The sequence below is a fragment of the Echinococcus granulosus genome (genome assembly GCF_000524195.1).
Source record: "Echinococcus granulosus chromosome Unknown EG_S00001, whole genome shotgun sequence".
In the NCBI taxonomy this organism is placed as follows: domain Eukaryota; kingdom Metazoa; phylum Platyhelminthes; class Cestoda; order Cyclophyllidea; family Taeniidae; genus Echinococcus; species Echinococcus granulosus.
The window spans coordinates 3,283,985-3,307,519 of record NW_020170381.1 but is presented as its reverse complement, the minus strand read 5'-3'; the positions used below and the strand labels follow the sequence as shown (position 1 = coordinate 3,307,519).

General features: G+C 41.2%; 2 protein-coding genes across 2 annotated transcripts; one reads left to right on the top strand and one right to left on the bottom strand. All coding sequences in view use genetic code 11, as the record gives it.

Moving 5' to 3' along the window:
- Window positions 1-3,879: 3,879 nt before the first annotated feature.
- Window positions 3,880-11,329, bottom strand: EGR_00361 (Integral membrane protein GPR177; the record flags this gene model as incomplete). The annotated part of the gene is made up of 7 exons (XM_024489610.1): window positions 3,880-3,951; window positions 6,154-6,429; window positions 7,827-8,088; window positions 8,658-8,909; window positions 9,145-9,317; window positions 10,487-10,840; window positions 10,916-11,329. 7 exons carry the CDS (start codon window positions 11,327-11,329, stop codon window positions 3,880-3,882), a joined length of 1,803 nt encoding a protein of 600 aa, XP_024356288.1.
- Window positions 11,330-12,918: 1,589 nt separating this feature from the next.
- EGR_00360 (Exocyst complex component) lies at window positions 12,919-23,212 on the top strand (the record flags this gene model as incomplete). The annotated part of the gene is made up of 19 exons (XM_024489609.1): window positions 12,919-13,060; window positions 13,128-13,190; window positions 13,229-13,533; window positions 13,869-13,990; window positions 14,334-14,655; window positions 16,048-16,223; window positions 16,581-16,728; window positions 16,848-16,922; window positions 17,485-17,832; window positions 18,089-18,429; window positions 19,398-19,507; window positions 19,853-19,926; window positions 20,310-20,448; window positions 20,646-20,727; window positions 21,189-21,564; window positions 21,809-21,964; window positions 22,328-22,632; window positions 22,737-22,944; window positions 23,060-23,212. 19 exons carry the CDS (start codon window positions 12,919-12,921, stop codon window positions 23,210-23,212), a joined length of 3,645 nt encoding a protein of 1,214 aa, XP_024356287.1.
- Window positions 23,213-23,535: the final 323 nt, after the last annotated feature.

Here is a 23,535-nt window from a genome sequence, read left to right as displayed (position 1 = left end):
CCGATCTGTGCGGTGGGGTCTCCAGTTCGTTTCCGCGCAATTGCAAAAAAATGAGGAAGTACTGCATTCAGAAGAGACTGTCTTCCTTGCATAGTTAAGTTGCTCTGATAGCTTTTATTATGGTTTGAAATCTTCATTTTATCCTTAAAACTGTAATATTTGTCGTAGAATAGGACCGACTTGATTCGATTTTTCTGTGAGAGAGTATAGTTATGCTGAGAACTTGGCCGTCTTCATTTACTTTGGCCTCTAATGCCTGTCGCATGGACAGGTGGGGAGATTGCTGGCTTAAGCAAACACCCTTTACACCATGATTGTATAATAGCTGATGATCGAAGTGTCCTGCCAATCAATTTGTCTTTCTACTTAAGTCGAAATTCGGTATAAGACGCAAAAGCCCTCTTTATTAAAAACCTGGCTTTTATAAACGGGAGAATAAAATCAGTAAATAAGCAGATGAATAAAAAAAAGGGCCCTTAATGCATGAAACCCCTTCTTAGCCAAGGTACGGCAGATACAATGAGGGTAAAGGGAAGCTTAAACTACTTTATTTTTTTATAAAGTGGTGGAAAGAATTCCCCACATTATTTTGTTCCGTATTAATTTTCTCAATTTAAGGACCGTGCTACTGAGGATTTGTGTAGCATGCTTCTCTTACCATGTTGGTAATGTTTTAAAGGAACAAGTGCTGAAAAAAAGCGTGTCAAGTGATGCGCACGCCAAATAGACTTAAGTACCATCAACGCAGCGATTTCGCCTGACTGAGTTGAGCTACAATGAAAGCCCTCGTTAATTTAATTCAACATTGACGGTGATAGCGTAAACTGGAGACCATGCAGACCTTCTTGGTTCCATGAGCTAATTCCGCGTTTCTACGAATAGATTTGTCTGTTTGCCTCATATTCTAAGTATTCATAGTTGCTCTCAGCGAATTATATTCAGTCCCTCCGTTGTAACGTTTCCTTTTTTCGGAAGTGTTTTGTAATACGATGGTTATTCATCCCTCGGTGTCGGCGAGGAGCAACTTTTGAATTGGCCTTTGTACCGCGTCAGGTGAGCTGGTCTTCGGGCCATGCCAGTAGCCCAAATATCTTCTCTGCGCTGAATATATGTATTCTGTCCGAGTATTATGTCTTCCTTCGTCTTCGAGGAAGTCTCGCAACTCTATTGTTGGGAGTGGAAGGAGAACCAAATCTTAATGGACGTCTATCCTGATTTATGTTACTGAATGTTAAGCCTGAAAGCGACGGAAGAAGTGCATATGTTGTTAAAGGGAGAACCTGTGACGATCCTTAACATAAGTTTTGAAAATGACTGCCCCAATTTGTAGGATTGCTATTTACAGCTGAAGTGACATTAACCGTGGACGTGAACCATTTGGAAAGGTTTTTGGTTATGGAGCTGTTACCTTTTATCTACGAAGAATTCACGTAGGTGAGGACACGATGCCTCATTTATTATTCTACCAGCTGGATAGAGCATAGATAGATATAGCTAGGCAGCACTGAAGTGAAAACAAAGTGGCAAGGAGGAATAAACACAAAACTCCATCCCCACGAAGCTATTTAAAAGCCCCTTCCTTAATAAATGACTTTGCTTTTGGACCAATATTCCTCCGACTAGCTATGGACAAACGTGATAGCCAGCGCAATCCCTCGTCCCTCAAAATAGCTTCGTTAAGTACGAAACTAGGTCCAGTAGAATTACCAAGAGGAATAGGTGACCTTGTGGTCAGGTATCCCAGTTGCAAGGAAATCCGATGACTTGTAGTGGTGCTTCGTGAATGTTTTCCCCTGTAGCACTAGCTACGTTATGATGGCTTACGAGAAGGTTAACTAAGAGGGACTGCAGGAACAATGGTTTATTTGTTTGACTCTCGGTTTTGGCAAAAGGTCACCATAGGCTCCGGCTCTTGTACCTCAACCGGACGGTCTTGCCCCTGCGCCATATAAATAGCCCCAAAACCCTTCTATAAGTCGGTAATACATATTCTGCTTGAGCATTGTACTTTATTTCGTCTTTAGTAAAGCCTCGGGGCTCTACGGTTATTGCAATTTGCCTAAGGTAGAGGGGATTTTTTGGAAACTAATTAATTAAATTTTTTTACTGTGTGGTACGGGACAAAAGGGATTAAAAAAAGTCACTTTACGCATTGTGCAACTAGTCTTTGTTATTTGAAAATACATTAATAGGTTTAATCATAAAATATTTAAAATATGCTTGATTTATTATGCCTTTAGTATATTTTCTGATATATTATTTATGCTATTAATATTAATTAAGTAGCAATTATTTTGATAAAAAAATAAGTGATTTTAACATTCTGGTGCCCATCATAAATCAGTATCGACTGTTGGGGCGCCCTCGGCCAGAAAGAGTGGTAGCACGGACGCTCGTGCGTGCTTTGCCGTGACCGATGCTCGCGACGTCCAAAAGGCGATTAAAGGTAATCCCACTCTGGCGTGGCGATTGTAGTTGGCTGATGACTATTCAGTCGCACAAATTGTCAACACCTCCTCACCCTCTGATCGGGCACTGTAATGATACAGTAGTTACTCCAACTACCACAAATTCCGCTCAAGTATTAAATGACAGGTTTACTAACCTCGATTAATGCTTTTCAGTACTAATCCTGGTAAGGTGTTTAAATTTTCCAAAATATTAATTTTATAGGTGTAGAAAAAGGCAGTGAATTATCAAAAAATACTTTTAAACTAAAATACTCTTTTCGGAAAGGTGGTTAATAATCTGGCCTTAAAAATAAGACATGGTTTCCATTTTGACAGCATTTAATTAATACCGTAAATAGGTGAGACCGAGTTTTCAAATGCAAATTCTCTCTGTAATTTAAAGACTTGCAGATGAAGCTCAGTCGGAAATTTCCCTGGCCCTATTCATCAATCAACATCGACTGTGTGCTCACAGGTCTACCTTTTCGATACTTCAGCTGATCCACTGTAGTATAGCGCCAATTTCACAACCTTTTGGCAATTTGCATGATGCTATGGTGCCACGGTCAAAGAGGCGTTGGTAGACATTTGTCAGTGTTTTATCATAGGCATTTTGCCGACGTTATTTTTTAAATCTATATATTAATGTAAAAGCACGTGATTTTGAAAATAATCCATCCTAATTCATTGCACAGCAATTCCGCACACGAATGTTTAACCCCTAAGTGCTTTCAATCCAAAGGTTTACCGGTGGAAGCTGTAATGCCCCTCTCATCAAGGCTATGTGCCCTATTCTGCGACGAAATTTACATTTTAACATGTTGCAGATATACAAGGTACCGGCTGTTTCAACAAGCGTCATAAAGGAAGACGCAATCGAGTTCGGGGTACAAATGATTGTCCCTATGTTTTTCTGCCATTGTGCGAGCAAGAAATAGAAAGCATTTGATAACTCTTAAAAGGAATGAGTTTGTTATAAATCTCAAATTCATTTATCATCGCTGAACCACCAGTCGTTGCTAGTGGTCGTTGTAGAGAAGATTTTAATGTGCCAGGACCTGCCATTGCTATTATTTCATTCACTACTTTGTGTTCCTGAAGTAAATGACATTTTGCCGAACGCTTCCCACCATACATTCAGTTCATTGGGCAGCTTTGAGGAATTTCATTCTCACAATGTCGCATTGATTGTAAAAAAAAAATAATTTGGCTCTAAACTCAGTGTTGGATATGAACAGTGAAGCATGGGGCTTGTTGAATAGGCCGTGTCTTAAATTCATGTTTCCACCACGCTAGTATTGTAAAGGGAAAAAACCCTCGACTTTGTCAAGACAAAGCATGAATGTCCTCCAAAATAATTACTTACACAGCCAGGTATTTTTAATACCTTGATTACGCGTTGAATTCTTCGTCTTAATTTCGCGGGCTATTAAGGGTCCGCCTCTGCACTGCCGCAGGGCGGCATGGACTCTGGGACACGCCAGTTGCCCTTAGCCCTTCTCTACGACGGCAAAACATATTCTGCCCAAGCTAATCCGATCATGAAGGACAACCATGCTGATTTCCATTTCTGAATGCTAAGCCTTAACATGACGGAAGATGAGCATATGCAGCACATGGGGCACCCATGACGATCCTCAACAGAAGGGTTAAGTGACGTCTACCCTTAGCAAGTACTCTAGGTCTATTTTCTGCATGAATTCTATTAACAGCTGAAGCGATACCAGCCTTGAACAATCTGAAAATGCTCCTTGCGGAGCCGTCTATGATACTTGCATGAAAATGTCAATGTAGTAAATGCGCGACACTTCCCCCACCTTTCCACTTGCTAAACAGAACCCAGATGGGTATAGGACTAGGAGGCATCGTGTTTTCTCATGTTTAATATCTTTATGTAGCTATGGTTTGCAGCCTTGCAACAAAACTTTTTCAGATGTTTCACGGCTAGTGTCACTTTCGTTGTTAATAGCTTTCCTGTAGACCAAAAGACTGCGATGGTTGCCGAAAGCAGATGTCATTTTTCAGCTCTGCTGCTAGGAATCGCCACCGATTCTCCCATCCGTAGCATATGCGCTTCTTTCGCCCCGCTGAGGCTCATCACCGAGCAAAAAAAATCAGGGCAGATGTCCTGTGGGATCAGACTTGCTTTCCACCGCCATCAATGTAGCGCTTCAAGACTTTTCTGAAGTCTAAAGAAGACAGTACTCGGACAGGATACGTTTCGTTGACATATAAAAAGGCCTGGGGCAACTGCCACAGCCCACCCCGCTGGGGCACAATGGTGGGGAGCTAAAGTGGCTCCTTTACAAAAACCGAGAGGTAAACAAACAACTAACTTATTATTACTGAGACCAGTAGTGGTGCATTACTTAAGATTGAGCCTAGGAAGGTCTATTTTAGTGTTGCTTTGTGATGTAAATACATTTTACTAATGATATTATATTTTTTTATCACTTGAGTGTTCAACTCTATGGTGATGGTTGCTAACCATAGCAATATGCTGGAGTGTTAAGGCTAATCTGATGGATTTGCTCTGTTATGTAATATTTTACAAGAAATTAGCATAACAGACCTGGTTAAATGCAACAGTATGGGATTCCCTCCAGTGCATTTTCGTACGAAGGTAGCTCCATATGCGGGGGAATTTTCACTAAATTTTTATCTAAATTTTACCACACGTTGCTTGCAAAATAAGCGCTGCGATAACTTGTTTTCAGTGTTATTTTGTTCAAGCAAAATTGTTTCTATAGAATTTTGGCGTAACCGAATTAGTGCAATAAACGTAGACAATCCTTGTATCCTAGGCAGGCTGACTTGACGAAAGCCCTGCCAACACCGTTGTAGTGCCTAGCCAATCGAGATTTGTCCACCTGGGAGTCGGTATCTTTCGATTTACGAAAACATAATGCGATTACCAAATCATGGTCCTTCAATGTCTATCGTAAGTCAATTTTCAATGAATCGTGCGCCCTGGTTGCGTTAAACGACAACTATGAAGGTTTGTAGCGTGCGAATGGAACCATCATTGGCTCTTCGGGAACCGGGAATTAGAACACACCGGTTTTTGGTCATAAAGATGGGCCGTAAGAGGAACTGCCTTGATTACTGCGAGCCCGCCCACTGGCACAGAATACCAGAATCACTTCCCACCCCGTCAATGACTACTAGCTAGCTAGACGAAAAAACTGTTTTACCTTGGATTCGAATCGCCTGAATTTTCGGCTATTTTACTTCACCCGTTAACATGCCAGCAGATTAATGTGACCTGGAAAAACAAAATTTAGAGCGACCACTTTCATGCAGCCTACTTTTACGCATATTCAATTCACTCAGTTTGAGTTGATGCGAATTCACCGTTCCTTGTTGTTTCAAACAAAATACGAATTTTGATGTGTTCAAACCACCTACCTTCTCGCCAGCACATCGTGGACTTTCAATTTACTTGGAAAATGAGTACATCACAACGTTAACACCATACAATCAAAATATTTGGCATAGGTTATCATTTAAAATATGCTGTATTATAATCCGACAAATAATAATGCGTAAGTGCGACGATAAACCGATTACGTTTCGGTAAATAAATTGAAAAAATGCGGATGAAATGCATGCAGAGTAGGGAAGAAGATTGTCACGTCAGCATCAAGTTTGAATTTTACTTTCACTCCTGAGCTGTTTTGGTGAAAAAGGTGAGTCCATGCACGGGAACCAGTTTAACACCTTCCGTTGGTCCACTGTCTTCCTGTTTTGATTCCGTTCCGGGTTGACCTTCTACTGGTAAGCGGTCGTCGGGACTATCGCTGCTCACCAAAAGATTTTCCATCATTTGATTACCATTTGATGATCGGAATTTGTGTGAAGGCGCATAAAGGCAGAGGATGGTGACCACGTAAGCATTCCACATGCCATAGACTCCCGTAATAAATGCTGATGTATATTCAATGCGATGGCTTCCCCACTTCCATCGCTCCTCATTTGCCTACAGTAAAGAGAAGCATATCAACGAAACGCTAACTTAATGCAAATATATGTTGCTGGACTAGGGCGCCAAGTCTGGCTGATAATTGGCACACCATTATCGCACCTTCGTGGGCTTTCGATATACACATCCGCTTGGGGGAGAGCACGAATTTATACAGAAATCAAAGGATTTCCAGCCGTATAACCTATAACTGTGTGCCAGTGAATGCATTAAACCGTTAATTTGCCGTAAAATCACACCGTTTTACAATATGAGGAAATTGTCTCCAAAATCTGTTCCAGTGGCCATGCCTCATTCAAGTAGTGTCACGGTCCATTACGCCATACCTTCCACACGAGCCGAAAAGGAAGATCAAGTATTTGCGCATTAGGCATGAATGTAAGCGATAATACGAGCCCTACAGACACGCGAAATTCCACAAAAGAGGTCCCTCCATCATCAACAAGAGGCTTTGCCACTCATGAGCGACTTTTCTCTCGGGCCCTTCCGTCTCCTCATCATCCAATCATCGATATTTCGTACAATGAAACCTTTCCGTAATCATTGAAATCTGTTTTAGAGAACGGGGTACACCATCGCCCTTGACTGTGAAGCGGCCTTTTGCACTAATCCAGCAGACAATGATGCTGCAAAAGATATCGCTAAAACGTGCGCAAGAATATTTTGGGTTTAAAAGGTCCGTACATGAGCCATAATTCCCAGACGGACGAAGCATTATACATGAACCTGGTGGGTGCATGCATCAGCACTTTTTCACCATTTGATTGACGCGCTGACTGATAACCATGACAAGCATGGCGGATGCAAAAACGAAAAGATCAAAGCATCTCGGCAAGGTGAACGGATAAATATCCGATTAAAACCACGAAAATGCCTTATTGAATGATCTAGACTAAAAACACATAAGCACAAAAACAGCACCACCGCTACCGACATGGCTTTTGGATTTTATTATGCCCATTCCAAAGTGGCCGACTTCGCAGCCAATTATTCTTACGAGCGATTGGTATACAGCGGTGAATGTCGCCTCCAAAATATGCAAGGAAAACACTCGGTGTGTCTACAAAAAACAACGATGCGACCTAGCCGGCAACACCCGAAAGAGTAATGAAAACTAACCATTTGAACTTATTGCAGGAGGCGAGGTCAATGCGACCTGACTAAGCCATTCACTTTTCGCAAAAAAATCTATCGACTAAGAAGTCACAAACAAAACTGCCACTACGGCTGACTGTGAAACCACTAGTTTGAGTCAACTTTATGCACGAAATTGCGGCCACTAGGTAATTCGGCTGTACATTAAGAGGTCACAGGTTGACATTATCCATGTCGGGCACGGATGTTGACAACTAACGTATGAGAGTAGGACGATTAAAATACGTAAGATAACCAACCTGACTAAATATGTAAAAAATGACGGTGAGGGCAGCACAGAGAATAGTGTAGACGAGAAGAGCTGTAAAACGATAGATGAGCCCACTGTAGTAGACACGCTGATCAGATTGCAAGGCGGGAAGTAGCCGTCGTTTGGTAAAAATCTGCCAAAGCGCTCGACAGATTAGTACTGTGAGGTAGAGAAAGTAAGCAGCGGCACACAATCCGCCTAAAATAACGCTTGCGTAGCCCAGCTTCGCTGCTACGGGATGTGACCATATACTGAGGAAAGAAAATAAAGTCAATGTGAAAATTTTACACTTGCACACTATTTTGCTAGTCAAATAAAGCTAAAGAGTTTGAAAAAGCCGCTATAATCTACACTTTGGTAACAAAAGAAGCGCTTATACTGTAAGTGGTGTGGCCAATTTAGAAAAAGTTACAATTCGCTAAAATGCACGCGAACATGTGTAGTCCCGGGAACCAAGCATGCCTAGAAGTAACTACAGCAGTTTAACTAGTGTACTTCGTGCCTCAACGTAGCAGCATTTGGTCTTACAAAAATACAAGCGTTTCGTGATGTAAAATGTGTTAAAGTAAACCGAAATCGCCTAGTCAACATACCTGATAGACTCAGAAGGCGAAAGAGACCTTTTTTCTGTTACCAATATAAATTTTAAAACAAAGATAAAAACATCCGCTTGGATAAAGCTTCCTCTTTGATAACACTGAGACACAACAAAGAAGCTCAAACGCGCATGTCGCACTTCAAAACAGATAAAATTCGTGGTTTTTAACAAGTTTTCGCGGCGTTGAGAACAATATAGACAAGGAAAACTAGTCTAACCCACCTGTAGAATGGATTGTGCAGTTGAACGCCGCGTTCAGCTAGTTCAAATATGCTCATAGCCGAGCAGCAGCCACCGACAAGCAGCAATTTTGGCCAATAATACACGGAGAGGCCGAACCGCGTCTGGTGGCGATGACCGTGAGGTGAATCCATTAGATGCTCTCCTGTGAAGACCAGCCAGAAGCAGGCTAAAGTTGCGTAGAACGCGCCTTGACGAATGTCAGAAAGCACAAGCCAGAAAGAGGCATCAAACCTATAAAAGAGGGAATTTGGTTAGTTACTACAGCGAAGAAACTGGAAATAGGGTATGGAGTTGAAATAAAGTAGGTAAACAGGAAACTCCTCATTCAAATATAGCCAGAAAAGTTTCGATAAGTGTTATAGGTAAGAGGGTAAATCAGTCAACGATAACAGGTTGCAAGGGCAGTGGACCAAAACGGCACGGTAATAAAATATGTAACAGTGAGTAGGAAGGACAAAAGACTCACTTAAGGGACAGCCACTCAACCGGACAATCGAAAATGCACAGGACCAAACCGAGAGCGAAGATTGTGCGCTCCATTAGCGTGGGCGAGCGCTCGAGCTCAGAGACACGGCGCCAAAAGAACACCACCGTTAACAATGCAATTGGAAACAGAAAAGTCTTCAGACTAAACCACACCTAGAGAAGAAAAATACTACGTCTAGAAGGGATTTCATAAACAAGACGAGTAACGAATCGCTAATGGTTATTTTCTTATGAATGGTAAGATAACCAAATGTCCGAAAAGCCCTTCTTTTCTGTAAAAGCATTAAACTTTCGTAAAAACACTAGTACCATTACCGGGGTGTGTAGCAAGATCGGGGAAAAAGAGACCATCAGTTTCGCAGAAAAAATACCACCTTAAACTTTCCAAAGGTGGTTCAAGTCATTTTGCCCTCAGCCAGCATCAGCTCGATGGGAGAATCGCAGCTGGTAGTGAGTCACCGCGTGTGCAAACAGTCGCCAGGAGGCGTTTGCCTTAGCTCTGAAATGTGCGCATTACAGTAGACACGGCGCGCGACTTCAAAGCGCGCCGGCTAATTCGGTTTCGCTTACGATGCAGCGAGTCATAACGCCATCGAAGTGGGGGGTAAAGTAACAACAAACTATGGAAATTTGAGGTAGCGATAATCGTGTGTTGTAATAGATATCAATTTAAGCACTAGTACTTTTAGTAAGAAAAAGGGTAGACAGGGAAGAGCACACAGCATGACTAATTTCATATTCCCGTTCGCTGGGATGCAATGTTGACCTTCAACAAGTGAAAAATACTGTTTTCGCGATTGAATCAGCGTCATGGAAAGCAAGCATCCCGATTTATAGAAACTTGTTAGTTTTATTTGAACAGTATCACTAGGATGCATTAAAGGTAACACATTCAAGACAATTAGATTATGTTTTGGCTCCACTTTTACTCGCTGAATTCGGAAGAGTCAAAAAAGTAAAAGGATTTTGCCTTTCCCAAATGAAAGAGTTCTTTACTGGCAATTCAAGAATGATGGTAAACCTCATGTCTCATTACCTCATTTGTAACATCCGTGACGAAAGGAATACACCTGCAGAACTAAAATTAGTATAAACCCCAAATGTAAAAGTCGTGTTCGATATTGCAGACATAAACAGCTTGTTGGAATGAATGCACAATTCACAACTAGATCTGTTAATTTTATTTAATGATTTCAAATTCTACTTTATCTAATAACAAGGGCTGCCCGTGGAAATCTTTGAGCCCCAACATGTTTATGCTGATAGATCAATCAGCATTCTAATAAAAAACGAACATTGGATAAACAAGTGGTAAAACTGACCATTGTAAAACCACCGTTTTGATGAATTTCTACCATCCAGACATCCTGAAGCACACCAATTTTGTGGTTGATTCCCTTATCAAGGTCGCGGGGAATTCGGATATTGACTAGATAGTTTTGATGGTGGCAACTCCCCAATGTGAAGAGGGGCATCACTTCGCAATCATAAAATCCGAAATCCTCACCAGGCCCACGCTCAATCCCCACAGATTCACCCGTGACATTCTTGTCAAGGCTGCAGAAAAGCGGACGCATCTCTCGGGAGCGTGCGATCTCCTTCCAAGCCTCTGGAGGGTCACCGTCGTTGCGATAGCCCAGTCTCACGTCAAATGTCAACCATGCATCTGGCTTAACCTGTTCAAGGAGTAGGGCCCGATTATCATTAAAAACATGTGAGCAATTCTAGTTACTTGTGCTTAAAATACATACCTCTATGTCATATTTCTGTTTGATGTCAAGCCAGAGTACGGCGATTACTTGTTGAAACCAACGTGTCATCTTGAGATCAACCCCCGACCTAGGATGTGGAAATTGAGCAACGAACACAATATTTTCAGCAGTAATATTCGGTCGGGAAGCAATCTTCTCCAGAGGTTCATCGTCAAGAACCAATCTACAGGTTTGATTCGACAGCTGTGGTCTTAAGAAGAACCATTTGTTATTGAACGTTTCTGGAGTACTTTCGAGGTCGACACATTTTGACAAAAGAATTTGCTCGCTTGAATGCGGTGCCGGCGAGATAAGACCACCAATAAGAAAAAATGCAGTTTGTGCAATTAAAATAATGACGCCAAACGCTACTAGTTTCTTCGAATTCAGCGTTTCCAGAATGACGCCAACCATATTCTCCTAAGATGAAACAGATATATTCACGTATAACACATCAATCTAGGGCCAAATGACATCTAGATTCCAACTTAAAAATGTTAAAATACAGTCACAGGTATTATGTTTGAAAATAGCAAGTTGGATGACATATATTGGGTGGAAAATGCATCCAGGATGAGAAAACTTGTTATTTCTAACAACATTATTTGGCATTTATGGTGACTAAAAAGAATAAAGACGGTAATATTAGAAGGGGAAAATATGTGAAACATCCTCTAGTACTTGAGGCGAAGGCGCCTGATCCAGTTAAGAATACCGAAGACCTCAGAAGCAAAACACCTAGCCGTAAGCTTTACTTTGTCCGGGTCAAATTTGTCCGCTTATTGGTTTATCTTTAGCTTTGTTACTATTGGCCAATTGAGTATATGCATCTACTTAGAATTCATGCAATGGGCATAAAAAGGTCACTGACAAGGCAAAAATAGAGCAATTCATCCAGGTAGTAAATATAAAATAATGACACAAGTAATCGGGCAAAATTGGCGTAAAAGAATTTTCTAAAACTAGGCAGTGAGAACTATTTAGCCCATGGATCCAACTTTGGATGTCCACGTTAATGTCTGCAGCTGATGAAAATAAGTCCAATGAAATTAATAGTGTGTCACCTGTTTGCTTGAGCTGTCACTAGCTCTGCCATTTTAGCAACCCACTCATACGTTTGGGTTCATTTAGGGATTTCTCAGCACTTATTTTTAACGGATAACCATTTCACTAAAAATGTATGCTGACAAAATTAAAGCCATGAAAAACACCGTTGCAACACTAAAAGTTAGTAATGTTGATGTTATTGCATCTCGTATCATCTACCAAAAATATTGCTGGCGTGAGTTGCAATATCGTAAGTTGAACTTGTCAATCTAAACGAGTGTTATTTTCCGAAGGTCTCCAAACAATGAGTAAGAGCACTCAGACATTGTATTTGCGATACGCACTTTGCTGCATGATTGCAAGAATTTTTGATTTTACAAGCTCCTGGGCTTACTTGACTGAATCATTTAACCTTGGTGGTCACATTTCGGTCGGAAGGCATATGCGTATATTCATTATTGTTCGTTAGCTTATCGGAGCTTTACATCGCGTGTTCTCCCACCGGTATACATTCACCTAAATATTCGGTGCATCACATTCTCTTCATAAATGTGTAGTTATACGAGTCATAATAACCATCAGGCTTGGAAAGTAGTTTATCATTGCTTCCAGTTATTCATGATGCTTTGGACGCTAAATCCCCATAGCTTTCCACTGTATTATCACGTATAATGTGCCTACGCGATGGCCTTAAATTCGTTAGTTTGATTGTAGTTACAGTCGTTACCTCATTCATCGTTAGCACTATGAAGTGAATTGTTGTTTCACTTGACTTTATGGACTAATGTGCACAGTTTCAGTTGGTTCTAAAACAAAGAATTTTTGCTTCTACGGTTTAGAGTCGGAAACAATCTGTATCTTTGGAAGACTGAGACACATTTAAAGACATGGTGGGTTTTACTTTTTTGGTTTATTCTTGGTTTAGACGCAATCATCTTATTTGATGTCATTCATTCATGGGCTTCTTGAAAAGTTGGCTACTTTCTTTTTTACACTTCTACATATGTAGCAGTAGCAAAGAGGTGCGAGAAAGAAAACGAAGGCATCTTGAACGTGACTATACTGAAACAGAGGAAGTGCTGAACGTGTACTTAAACGGTATTTACCATTTCTAAATGCCTTTTTTAGATTATTCTAAGGTGCTATGCTTCTTTGTATTGTTTAGAAAAGTATAATGAAGTTACCCAAATTTTGAACGTATATCGTGACGTTTCAGAGGACCTTCAGAGTATGCTTAGGTTTTTGATTACGTATCCAATTTTGTAGAAAATCGTAAAGCAGTCCAAAAAATGAAACGAGACATTGGTCAATGCAAAAGTCTTTTGAGTTTTAATAGAGAGGAGCTGCGGCGTCTTTGGCTGGAGTTAGTTGAACAGCGACGCGCTCTTGAACTTATTGAGGTGCTCGATCGCGTGAAAACTGCACCCGAAGTCTTGAAAAATCTAATCGCTGCTAAGGCTTGGCCAGAGGCTACTGAGTATTTACTGAAGATGACTGAAATTATGACCAAGGAAGTGGAACATGTACCAGCTCTGGATACCGTCAAGGCCGAACTGTCTGTCAAGAAGAGGGTTAATTTACGCTTTGATACCTTTACTAGTGGTTTTCATACAATTTTGTCTTTTCAAAAACACGCTGACCATTTTTGGGTACTTTCGTTAGTCAAATTCGTGTATTTATTCGTCTCGGTTCTCAAATCACCTTTTTTTAAATGCAGCACTGCACCGATCATTAGTACGTGATCTACTGCTAAATTGTAAGAATATTTCTATAATTTTGGAGTTAAAAATAACTCCGTTCAATAGTGCTCCACACATTAGAGTTATAGTAGTTGACACTTAAATTCATTGTAAAAGCAGTCCGTGTGGCGTCAAGGGCGTTTACAGCGTCCCATGCTCTATTATAGATTCTGACTGAAGAAATGCGTGCGACCCTTTTTTTCCTCGTGTTCAATCAGCCAATAGCTCTGGTGATCAATGATAAAAATAACCGGTGCAGTTTGGGTGCAGGAATGCAATATTCACGATCGTAAGTCTTCCCTGCTAACTGTCCATTCAAGTTAGCTCTATAGTCGATCATTTGAGGTTTGACCTAAAATTCATTTAATTATTCTTAGCTCATCAATTGTTTAGAACGTCAACAATACTTTGTGTAAGGTTGTTCAACCTAGGTGGTGTGACGGTGATATCCGCGGTAGGGAGTACTTTGAGACATTTATCTTGCTTTATTGAGTAATCCTCTTCTTTATCCTTTCCGCCCCTCAAACGCTATTTTTAAATGAGTGAGTTTAGAACAAAATGGCCTTTATTTTTTTCAGTCTGACATCATATAACTCGGATCATTTATCTGATTTTTACCCGTCTCATCGAAGAAGTCAGTTAACCGATGGTGTTGCGGCCTTCTGTGATCTTCCACTATCTGACTGGCGTTCTCTTTCATCCGATCCACCGGAGGTCGACTCAAGCCTCTTCAAGGATCCTCAGGCGGTGGCTGCAAGCCTCCTTTCCAAACGCCTAGGTAGTGGACCCTTCGCCTCGTCGAAGGAGGCTAAGAATAGAATGATGCATCATTCCTACGGCGGCGCCAACCGAACTCGTGACCTCATGGATCGCATGATAACTGATAAAGGGCAGTGGGCGGAAAACATTGTTGCACTGACTCATTGTCTACATCGATTGCAGAAATTATCTCAGGTCAGTCCTTTTTCTAATGACTGTTTTATTTACGATTTTCGCCTTCCGTCGCAATAATGGCTGTACGCATTTAGCATCTGATTTCACCAGAAGGGTGAACCAAAGATGTAAAGGCTCGGTCACTTGTGAATAACAGTAGTTTGAGGCGTATTGGTTTTTACCAACTTTTGGCGTAAAAAAGCAGTTTTGGGATGCTTTTTCTGTGGGATCTTTTTGAAATAATTTTTTGATTTGAAGGTGCTGTGAAGAGCCGTCACATTGAGCAACCCAACCAACAGTGTTTAGTGCTCCACTTTTGTCGTTACCTTTCCTTTAAGGCTTCATTTTTAAGCCTAGCTGTCAGTATTAAGATCTGCGGGTATCACAAGAACAGTCCGATTGCAAAGGTCGAAAGGTCCGTGGACGTTTTTCATTTGCTCTTACTATGTGTCATTGTGTAAAAGGTGCAGTTTGAAACATGTCATAGTCCAATTTTATTGCATATTGTACTTCGTACATTATATGAAGCTCTTAAAATTTGGTCTACTTCGTATAGGTATGCGGTGTCGTCCACTTTACTAGCTTCTTATTTTAAATCTCGAAATGAAAAGCGTTATACTATCACTTAATACCTTTTGGCACTTTTAAAGAATTTTGCGTGTCCACGCAGATGGAGGGTTGTAAACGTTGCTAGTTATTCGTAGCGACGAAATTGTCTGTTGTGATCTTATTCCGGATCTGAAAAGCGTTTACCTATTGCCGAACATTTCCTGTAGCATTGGTGTATGAATAAGACAGCTTTTATTAATTTCCCAACAGGTACTCTAGGTTGTTAAATAGGCATTTTCTAGCAGCCAAAAAGTTAATGCCCCCTGAGTTTAATTAGACTAAAGTGTTTTCTTTCTTTAGTAACTATGTGAAAATACGTAAATGGTACAATATCTCCACATTGAGATAGAGTGAATTCATACTATAGTGTTTTGCTTCATCCCACTTTCTATCCGAATCGCGTATTATCTTCACCCTTAGTTTTGGATTGTTTTCTCTCATTAAAGCACCTGGTGCACGCACATCAACGTTCATCCCCTCATTTCCTTCACTGGTGGAGAACTGTTTATGATAAAAGTTGTCTGTAAATTCCACAGGAAGGATTGTCAGTAATTATGATTTTAAATAGTAACGTTATTGCTAAAGCCTTCTGATCATACATGTGCAAGTGCTACCATTTATCGCCTAACAAGGAAGCTCTCATGAAACACAAATTTGTTGCAAGTTGTTCATAAATAGCCGTTTTCAGATACAGGCAAACCATTGATACCTGGCCCCATTTTCAGCTGAAAGCAGAGTTTCTTAGGGATGTGTGTTGTCCCTACGACGCTTTCTCATCGGTTTTTATTGTTAACACTCGCAAAGGCCTTCTCTTCGTGGCGCCTCAAGACACAAGGTAATAGTACCGCTGGTGATTTATCAGGACTTCTTACTTCAAAATCCACCCGAAATAATAATGAAATTTTTGTGCGGGGACGTGGATTGATTGCTGAGATTCATGATTCCATAACTCTTCCAGCCGTTGCGGAAATCGAACGCACGTAAGTCCTTTGCCCAGATTTTTAAATCATAATATCAAGTCTTATATAATATGGTTCCGTAATTGAGTCTCTGATTGGTCTAGTTGGTAGGTGGTGGATGTATTTCTCCATGTCCCTGTAAGTGGCTAGCAGAACCGTATTGCACTTTAGCTAGCAGACAACTTAGTGCACTACTGAATGGGAACTTTGGTCTCCTTGGCACATGCTTATTTATTTTGGAATAAGTATGGATTTGAGACGCCTTTTTATTTTTGGACATACTTCATACTCTGTGTAACTGACCCAACTAATGATCCAATGGAGTAATTTAAAAATTTGCGGCTTGACCTGATTTTTTATTTGTTATTTCCGTTTCAGTTTCGTCGCACAAGGGGAAACAGCTCCGGCTTCTAGCCTAGCTGATCCGACTTATTTGGTCGAGTTGTTGCAACTGCTCTTTCCTGCTCTCTGCATGCACTTCAACGCCTTCATGCTGGTTTTAAAAACGACCAGAAAAATAAAAGAGGTTCTTCATTTCTTTCCCATCTTAGTCTCGTGCTTTAAGCATGGTTATGTGCCTTATGGTTTACTACATGGGTAGCTTTTAAGACGATCTCAACATTACTTCATTTTTTGTCTTTCCAGCAAAATCCCGATGTTTCCTTCCAATTTTTGGATGTACTTTCGGAAGAACATATTTGGGAATACATTCAGATGGAAGTGAGTACCATTTTACTTGAATTGTAAGTAAGTCTGTCCAACAATTGTGGAGGTTTTGGTCGCCTCTCTTATATAGTCAATATTGATTCTATTATGAACTGGTGTTTTACGTGTGATCTTTGGTGGCACCGAGATCCCAACCGAAGTAATCAGGAGATGAGGATTCCGGAAAACAAGGCTTTTGATGTCGACATTGTGCGTACGCAGGGAGTGTTGGATGTATGTACCTACCTGGTGGCTTGATTGTTCGAGTTCCAGGATGGCCACTATATGCACATATTTCTGGTTGACCTTAACCTTATCGTGAGTATGAACACCTGTAAAATTGATCTTCACGTGACTGCTAGATTAACTGCACTTACCAAGAATGCACGTCGAGAAATGTTCTAAGATATTTGAACCTTAACATTTTGGATAGCAGCTTATGGTTCGTTAAAATGGGAATTTTCCTGGCATTGTAAATATCCTCAGCAGTTTTCGATTACATGGGTCAAGAGTAGCTTTTCTGTATTAAGCTATCTAGTAGATATCTTGCCTCTCACTAATTCCTTTCTTGTTGCAGGTCCGAACGGTTCTCTCTGCCCATCTATCGAACTGGAAACCTTTAAATAATCCTACACTTCCAGTAACCGACATCCGTGGTTCTTCGACATCAATGGCGGCAGTCTCTAATTTCAACGCGAGCAAGTTGGACTTGAATGCTCTGATGGGTAAGCGAAAGGTAGGTTTCCCTGCCTTCCTCTCGGGGGTCACAGGTGATTCAAGTGGATCATCCAACGCGCAGAATGGTGGGCTAAATGATAGATCCTCGACATCCAACAATGGCGAACTCTTTTTCAGTTTCTCTAAGACGGCTCACAGTCTGAATTTGAATAGCTATCTTCGGGAAAACCGCATCAATATGCCTTTTGTGAGTTTCCGCCTTTACCATTTTTTCCCAACCACGAATGAAATGTGCTTTAATCTACAACATTGTGTCGGTTATGTATTCTGGCCTAAGTAATACTTATTTCAGAAGAGTAACACTGTTTGCAATAACTTAAAGCCAGCCAAGTCATGAAAAAATGGTCAATATTTAACGGAACTCGAGCAACTACCTACTAATATGCTTATTGTTAGAGCTGTTATGAGCCTTAGTTATTCTCGCTGATTTTCATTCAATCTAGGATCTGTCAGACGATTCGATCAGCATAAAGCCACTAAACGTGGAGGACAGTGGCGGAGTGCAAGGGGAAGCGGTTTTCCCCTACCCAATCGTATGCCGTCCCTCAGCTGGAAATGTGAAGAGTATCTACTCCTTGGTGCTCACTTTCGCGCGTCTCATTGAAACACAGTCTGTGTCGTCGCAAGGCGTGGTTCAGCATGCCCTCAGTAACGATGGCGAGCGGCGCCTACTGCCGGTTCCATCCTTGCCGGAAGGCAAGAGCAGCATTGGTTCCGCCTCTATTGTTCAAGGTCTTAGGGGCGCCATCCTTGCTATGGGGGCACAAAAAATGTTACCGAAGAAGTAAGTAAGGAAGTCAAAACCATTTAGTGGCTACGGAGATGCAAAAGTGTTCCGTGGAAGTGAGAAGTTCAAGGATTATTGTTTGTCTGTGGTTGACATTTCAGAAGTAGTTGCAATTGGCATGCACCACTCCGATTCGTGACACCGCAAAACACTGATCTTCAAAATGGAATTAGGCAATGGACACTTTATTCGTGTTCTTTTTTTCCGGAAACAATCAGCTACACAGGTGTGAAGCAAAATTCTAGCCCAATTATTTGCTCGTCCATATCTGCTTTGGATTTCAGCAAATATTTGATAAGTAGATTGGCATTTACACTCTTAAATGAGCTACTATACGTGTTACTGAATTAGGCAATCAAGAAAGGAATAACCTTTTGCAGTCCCAACACCATTTGAACTATCCCTTACGGCATAGGTATTTTCAATATACCGTTTGCTTAACATTTGACCGGATGTTGAAATGAACCACTTTCTAAACTTATCCATGAGTTTTCCCAAATCCTGGTAATTTGTCAGTATGAATACTGCAGTTCCATTGATTCTGTGTTTAACCCTTCAGGTTTGTTAAATTTCCATGTGTTGAGTGACAAGTGCCGGTAATTTTGCTACAAGTCCCCTTTTATGCGATACAGTGATGGTTCTGAATACGTCCTCTTTCCGTAAGTCACCAATCAGCTTTGGCTCAGATTGTCTGTTACTGTTACTATTTTTTGTAATTTTGCTGTTCCATGTACTGGCTCAATTCTTTCAACAATCAGTAGTGAAATCGAATCGTGCGACTACTTGGATGGTAACGCGTATGTTTTTTCTTTGATGAGCGTGATTGATAGGTGTTGTCCCTTTTCGGTTCGCATGGGCGCCATTGTTTGCGTGCGTATTGCATGTATCCGGCTTGTTTACTTTGCCCGTTGGTGGTTTAGCCAACGTATCATCCTTAATAAGATGAAGCTACTTTTAATTTATAGGCTTGCAGTTCGGTGCCAACTGAGAGTGTTTTTGCTCAGCTTCATCGATCGTCTTTATTTGCCGAATGCAGAAGTGGAACTTCGGCAGCCCATCGTTCTTGCGGTCTCAAGTAAGGTTTCTACTTGATACTTAAAACACAAAAAATTTTGCAATGCTAAGACATTGGCCGAATGTTGTTCGGCTGATTTGGAGGTAAATCGGCTCAAATATCAGTGGTATGCGTAGTTCTAGTACTTTTGTCCGCATTGACATGGGTTTAAACATGTTCTGGATAGTCGCGTTTAGCGCTAGAGGTCAAGCTGAAATTATACCATCATTCTGAGTATCATGTAGCTTTCCATTGAATCAAATTCGTTTTTCCTACAATGCAGGCATTAAGTGACGTCTGTACCAACGGGCGGAGGAGGGGGGGGGGGGGTTGTTTGAATTTAATCAAGCTTGACTTTTGTTCCAGGTCCAGATGCACTAACAGCCATTATCTCTCAACAGACACAGCGAGAGCTTGGTCTCCAACGTCCCATTCTTTCTGTACGCTCGTGCAATCTTGTTCTACGATATTGATGCAGTATAAGTGCATGCTGGCCATAGGTACAAAAAGAACGACTAGGCAATTGGTTTATTTAGTGTTAGGTGGCCTCATTTTTCGCTTTCGGTATCATAAAATAGTTCCTTTTTCTTATGTTCGAGTCAAAAATTGCGTTTGCTAATGCTTATTTTTTGACAGATAGTTAAGCTAATCGATGTGAAGTGCTTTTAAATGATTTTCCTAATAGCAATTACCCGGCAAGACATCGGTTTTTCGCTTAGTGGATGTTTTATACATCTTCCTCTGATAATCAGTGTTTCGTAAATATTATCTTGAATTTTGTAAAAAGTCCTCCGCATAAAAACAGTACTTTGCGCCGCTTTAGGTTGCCTACCTGACAAATCATGCCTTGGGGGAAACCAAGGGCATGGCCATATCTCTCCCCGATTATGCTGCAAGCTGCGCCAAGATAGGCCTCTCTGTTCTTGAGACCTTCCTTACCTGGGCCTCGTCTGTTTATAAAAGTCTGTTATTCTATTGTTTTTTTTACTATTCCCTGGTCTCCTTTTGCTTAGCAGAGGGTGCACTTAAAGCATTGCTATATGATTGTTCACATTGTTGCCCTAAATGTTGTATTCGCTACATTCAAAAAACAGTTTTAACGGCCTTTTACCACTCTTATTTATTATGTATTTAATCTGTTAATTTTTAAAATTACTAGGTATAAGTGTTTTGGAAACAAATGGAGCGACGATTCCCAGTGCTGAATGGGCGCGTGATAAGGATCTTAGCAGATTTTGGACGTGAGTTCGCTACTAAGCATGGCACCTATCATTAACCTTTCCTAAAATCTCACAATGCACAATGCTCTGCACAAAATTACCAAATACTGAACAAGTTACCGGTTTTTGAGCCAACTATTTCACGGTCTGGCTACAGGCACCACACTACATACTGGTAATGTTAGCACTGCTTTGTGGTCCTCGGTGAATGTGCTTTAGACTGGTTATTTTTGAAGCTAACAATTTTAAATTTTAGTTGGTTTTTAACTTTAACTGCAACTTTTTATTAATGTTTTCCCCTTATGTCCTACTTTTCCATATTCGTTAATTACTCGACAGTCAGGTGATAATCCCGGCACTCTGAATAAGTATTTTCGTTTCCAACGTTTCGGTAGCTAATTCCACTAACCTAAGCGTTTAAATGTTTTGCACGAATCGCGCCAGTTACTAGCTTCCTCTCCCCCTGTTATCCCACTTTATAGAAATTTCCCCGTTTGGCAACGCATGATGGCGGCAGACGCCTTCGCGACCGTCAACACAGCTCACAATGTGGGGAATCCGCACGACTTTCAGCTCGACGGTGGAGCGAGCAGCAGCAAGTCGACAATTTTTGGTGATCCTTGCCACCCTTCCATCTCTGGTTCGAGCCTCAGTTCGGCGGCAGCTATTGTGCTCGGTCTCTCCAACCTCGGGCTCAACGGACGTAGTGATTCCACATTCACGGGAGGAGCCAGTCTGCAGGCCATTCCCTTCGCCAATTCTGTTGGGCATGGTAGCGGCGCTGAGAATGATCGGGCTGATGGGGATGGCAGTGGTGCTGCTGTAAGCAATGGAGGAATTTCGAAGCAGGAGGATATCGTACGTCTGTTTTTGTGGCTATTTACTTTTAAGGTGGTGGTACGTGGTCCTGGTAACGATCGTGCATATATCTTTGTAAAAGTTTTCATTCCATTCAATTTTTTTTTGGCAGTGTAGATATCCCTCTAGCTCAAAGTGTTTGGTTATTTAAGCTTATGCATCCACCACTAATATTTGTAAAGAATCATAAGCTCGCCCGCTCCCATAGTCCGGGATGACAGTATCTGTCGTTGGATCATTTCAGCTTCTTCACGAACGTGAGGCAACTCGTCTGGCCGTGAAGGAGATGGACAACTTGCTTCACATCATTGGCGATGAAGTTGGATCGAGCAATGGTTTTTGTTTACCCACTGCCGATATGCTGACCATTAAGAGCATGGGACGCCTGCGCGAATCATTAGTATGTTCAGTCGCGACTGCTCATGTGACAACATGCAAATTTCCCAGAATTGCATAATTACGTAAACTATGCTTTCGGTGGCTTTTGTTTGTGCTCAACTACGCAAATCTACAAATATTCACTTCGTTTTTATTTGTTTTTTGAAGAAATAGCTTCTATTAATGTCTTTAATACCAGTCTTGGTTTATTATAATGGTAATGAAGGTCTGAGGACGGATTGCCTTGCTTGGAGTCCCATCATAAGTTTTGTCTCTTAGGTACTTTCTTTTTAATTAATTAAATCTACGTGTTTATTCGTTACTATGGTGAAACGGGTCTTGAAGCATTGGTAGTAACGAGGAATAAAAATGAACAATTTTTTAGCATTGGTTGGAGCGGTGTGTGCAGAACTGGCTAGTGTGGCTGGAGGGCAACGTGTCGGACCTTGACATGGCACTGTTTGGTAAGACTGCCGAGGAGCTCACCTCCCTCTCCGACGCTACCCTCCTCACGGTCTACCTCGACGTGCGTGTGCAGGCCTACAACCTCTTCGGCAACCTCCCACGAACAGCAAACTTCTGGTGTCCTGTCGACGAAGTGGACGTAGACTCTGAAGTCACTCGCTGCCTTATTTATTGGGACCAACTGCAGGAGGTTTTGATTCATTCCTTTTGCCCCCATGAAATCAGGTGCGCATTCGACCATTCTTTTTAAACATTTTAATGGCGCAGTTGGCATTGCCCTTAACCACATTTAACAAATCTCTTCCAACCTGCATGCAATTTCTCTGTAGATTTATTTTCGATGGTCTCGGAGACTTTATCTCACAAATATTCCTTCGTCTCATACCCCAAATTACACGAATGAATGTGAACGGCAATCGCAAAATGTGTCGAAATATCTATAAGTTGCAGCAGGCCTTGGCTCTGTTGACTGAAAATCATGAGTCTGATTTGATTCGGGTTAAGCAGCTCTACGAACTCTTCTACCTAACTCCTGAGGTTGGTTTCTATCTACCGGCATTCTGCCATTTAGTAGATCTCCTTTCATTAGGGCCGTCTCTCACCTTTGTTCCAGTTTTCACATTTAACATTTATTTTCTGCCATATTTTCCAGGCTGTGGTGAATAGGGTGATCGAACAGGGAGTTGCATTTGAGGTTGGAGTCTACCAGAATCTTCTTAAGCTTTACCAACGGAGCCATCCGTCGCACGACCATAGTCGAACCGACGACAGTATTACCAAACTTGCTCAGATTATTCGAGCTTGAGGCTTGTGCTAACCTCTATCATCAAACAAGTTTATCTTATCATTTCCTTTTTGTCAATCTTTAACTTGCAACTTCGATTGATTGCATAATTTCTTCTGTCAATTTATACTAAATGAATTTCCATCTAAAATTTGACTTCTGAGTGCTTAAATGTCATCTATTCCATTTGCTTCGATACCGTTACTCTTTAGGTACACCATGGTAAATAGTTGAATCTAAAGTTGATTGGCTTGCCAAAAAAAAGTTATAAGAAATCCGGTCTCGTTTTGACATCTGCATCTTACTTTGCTGCATAGCTACTTGACACGATGAGTTAAAATTGC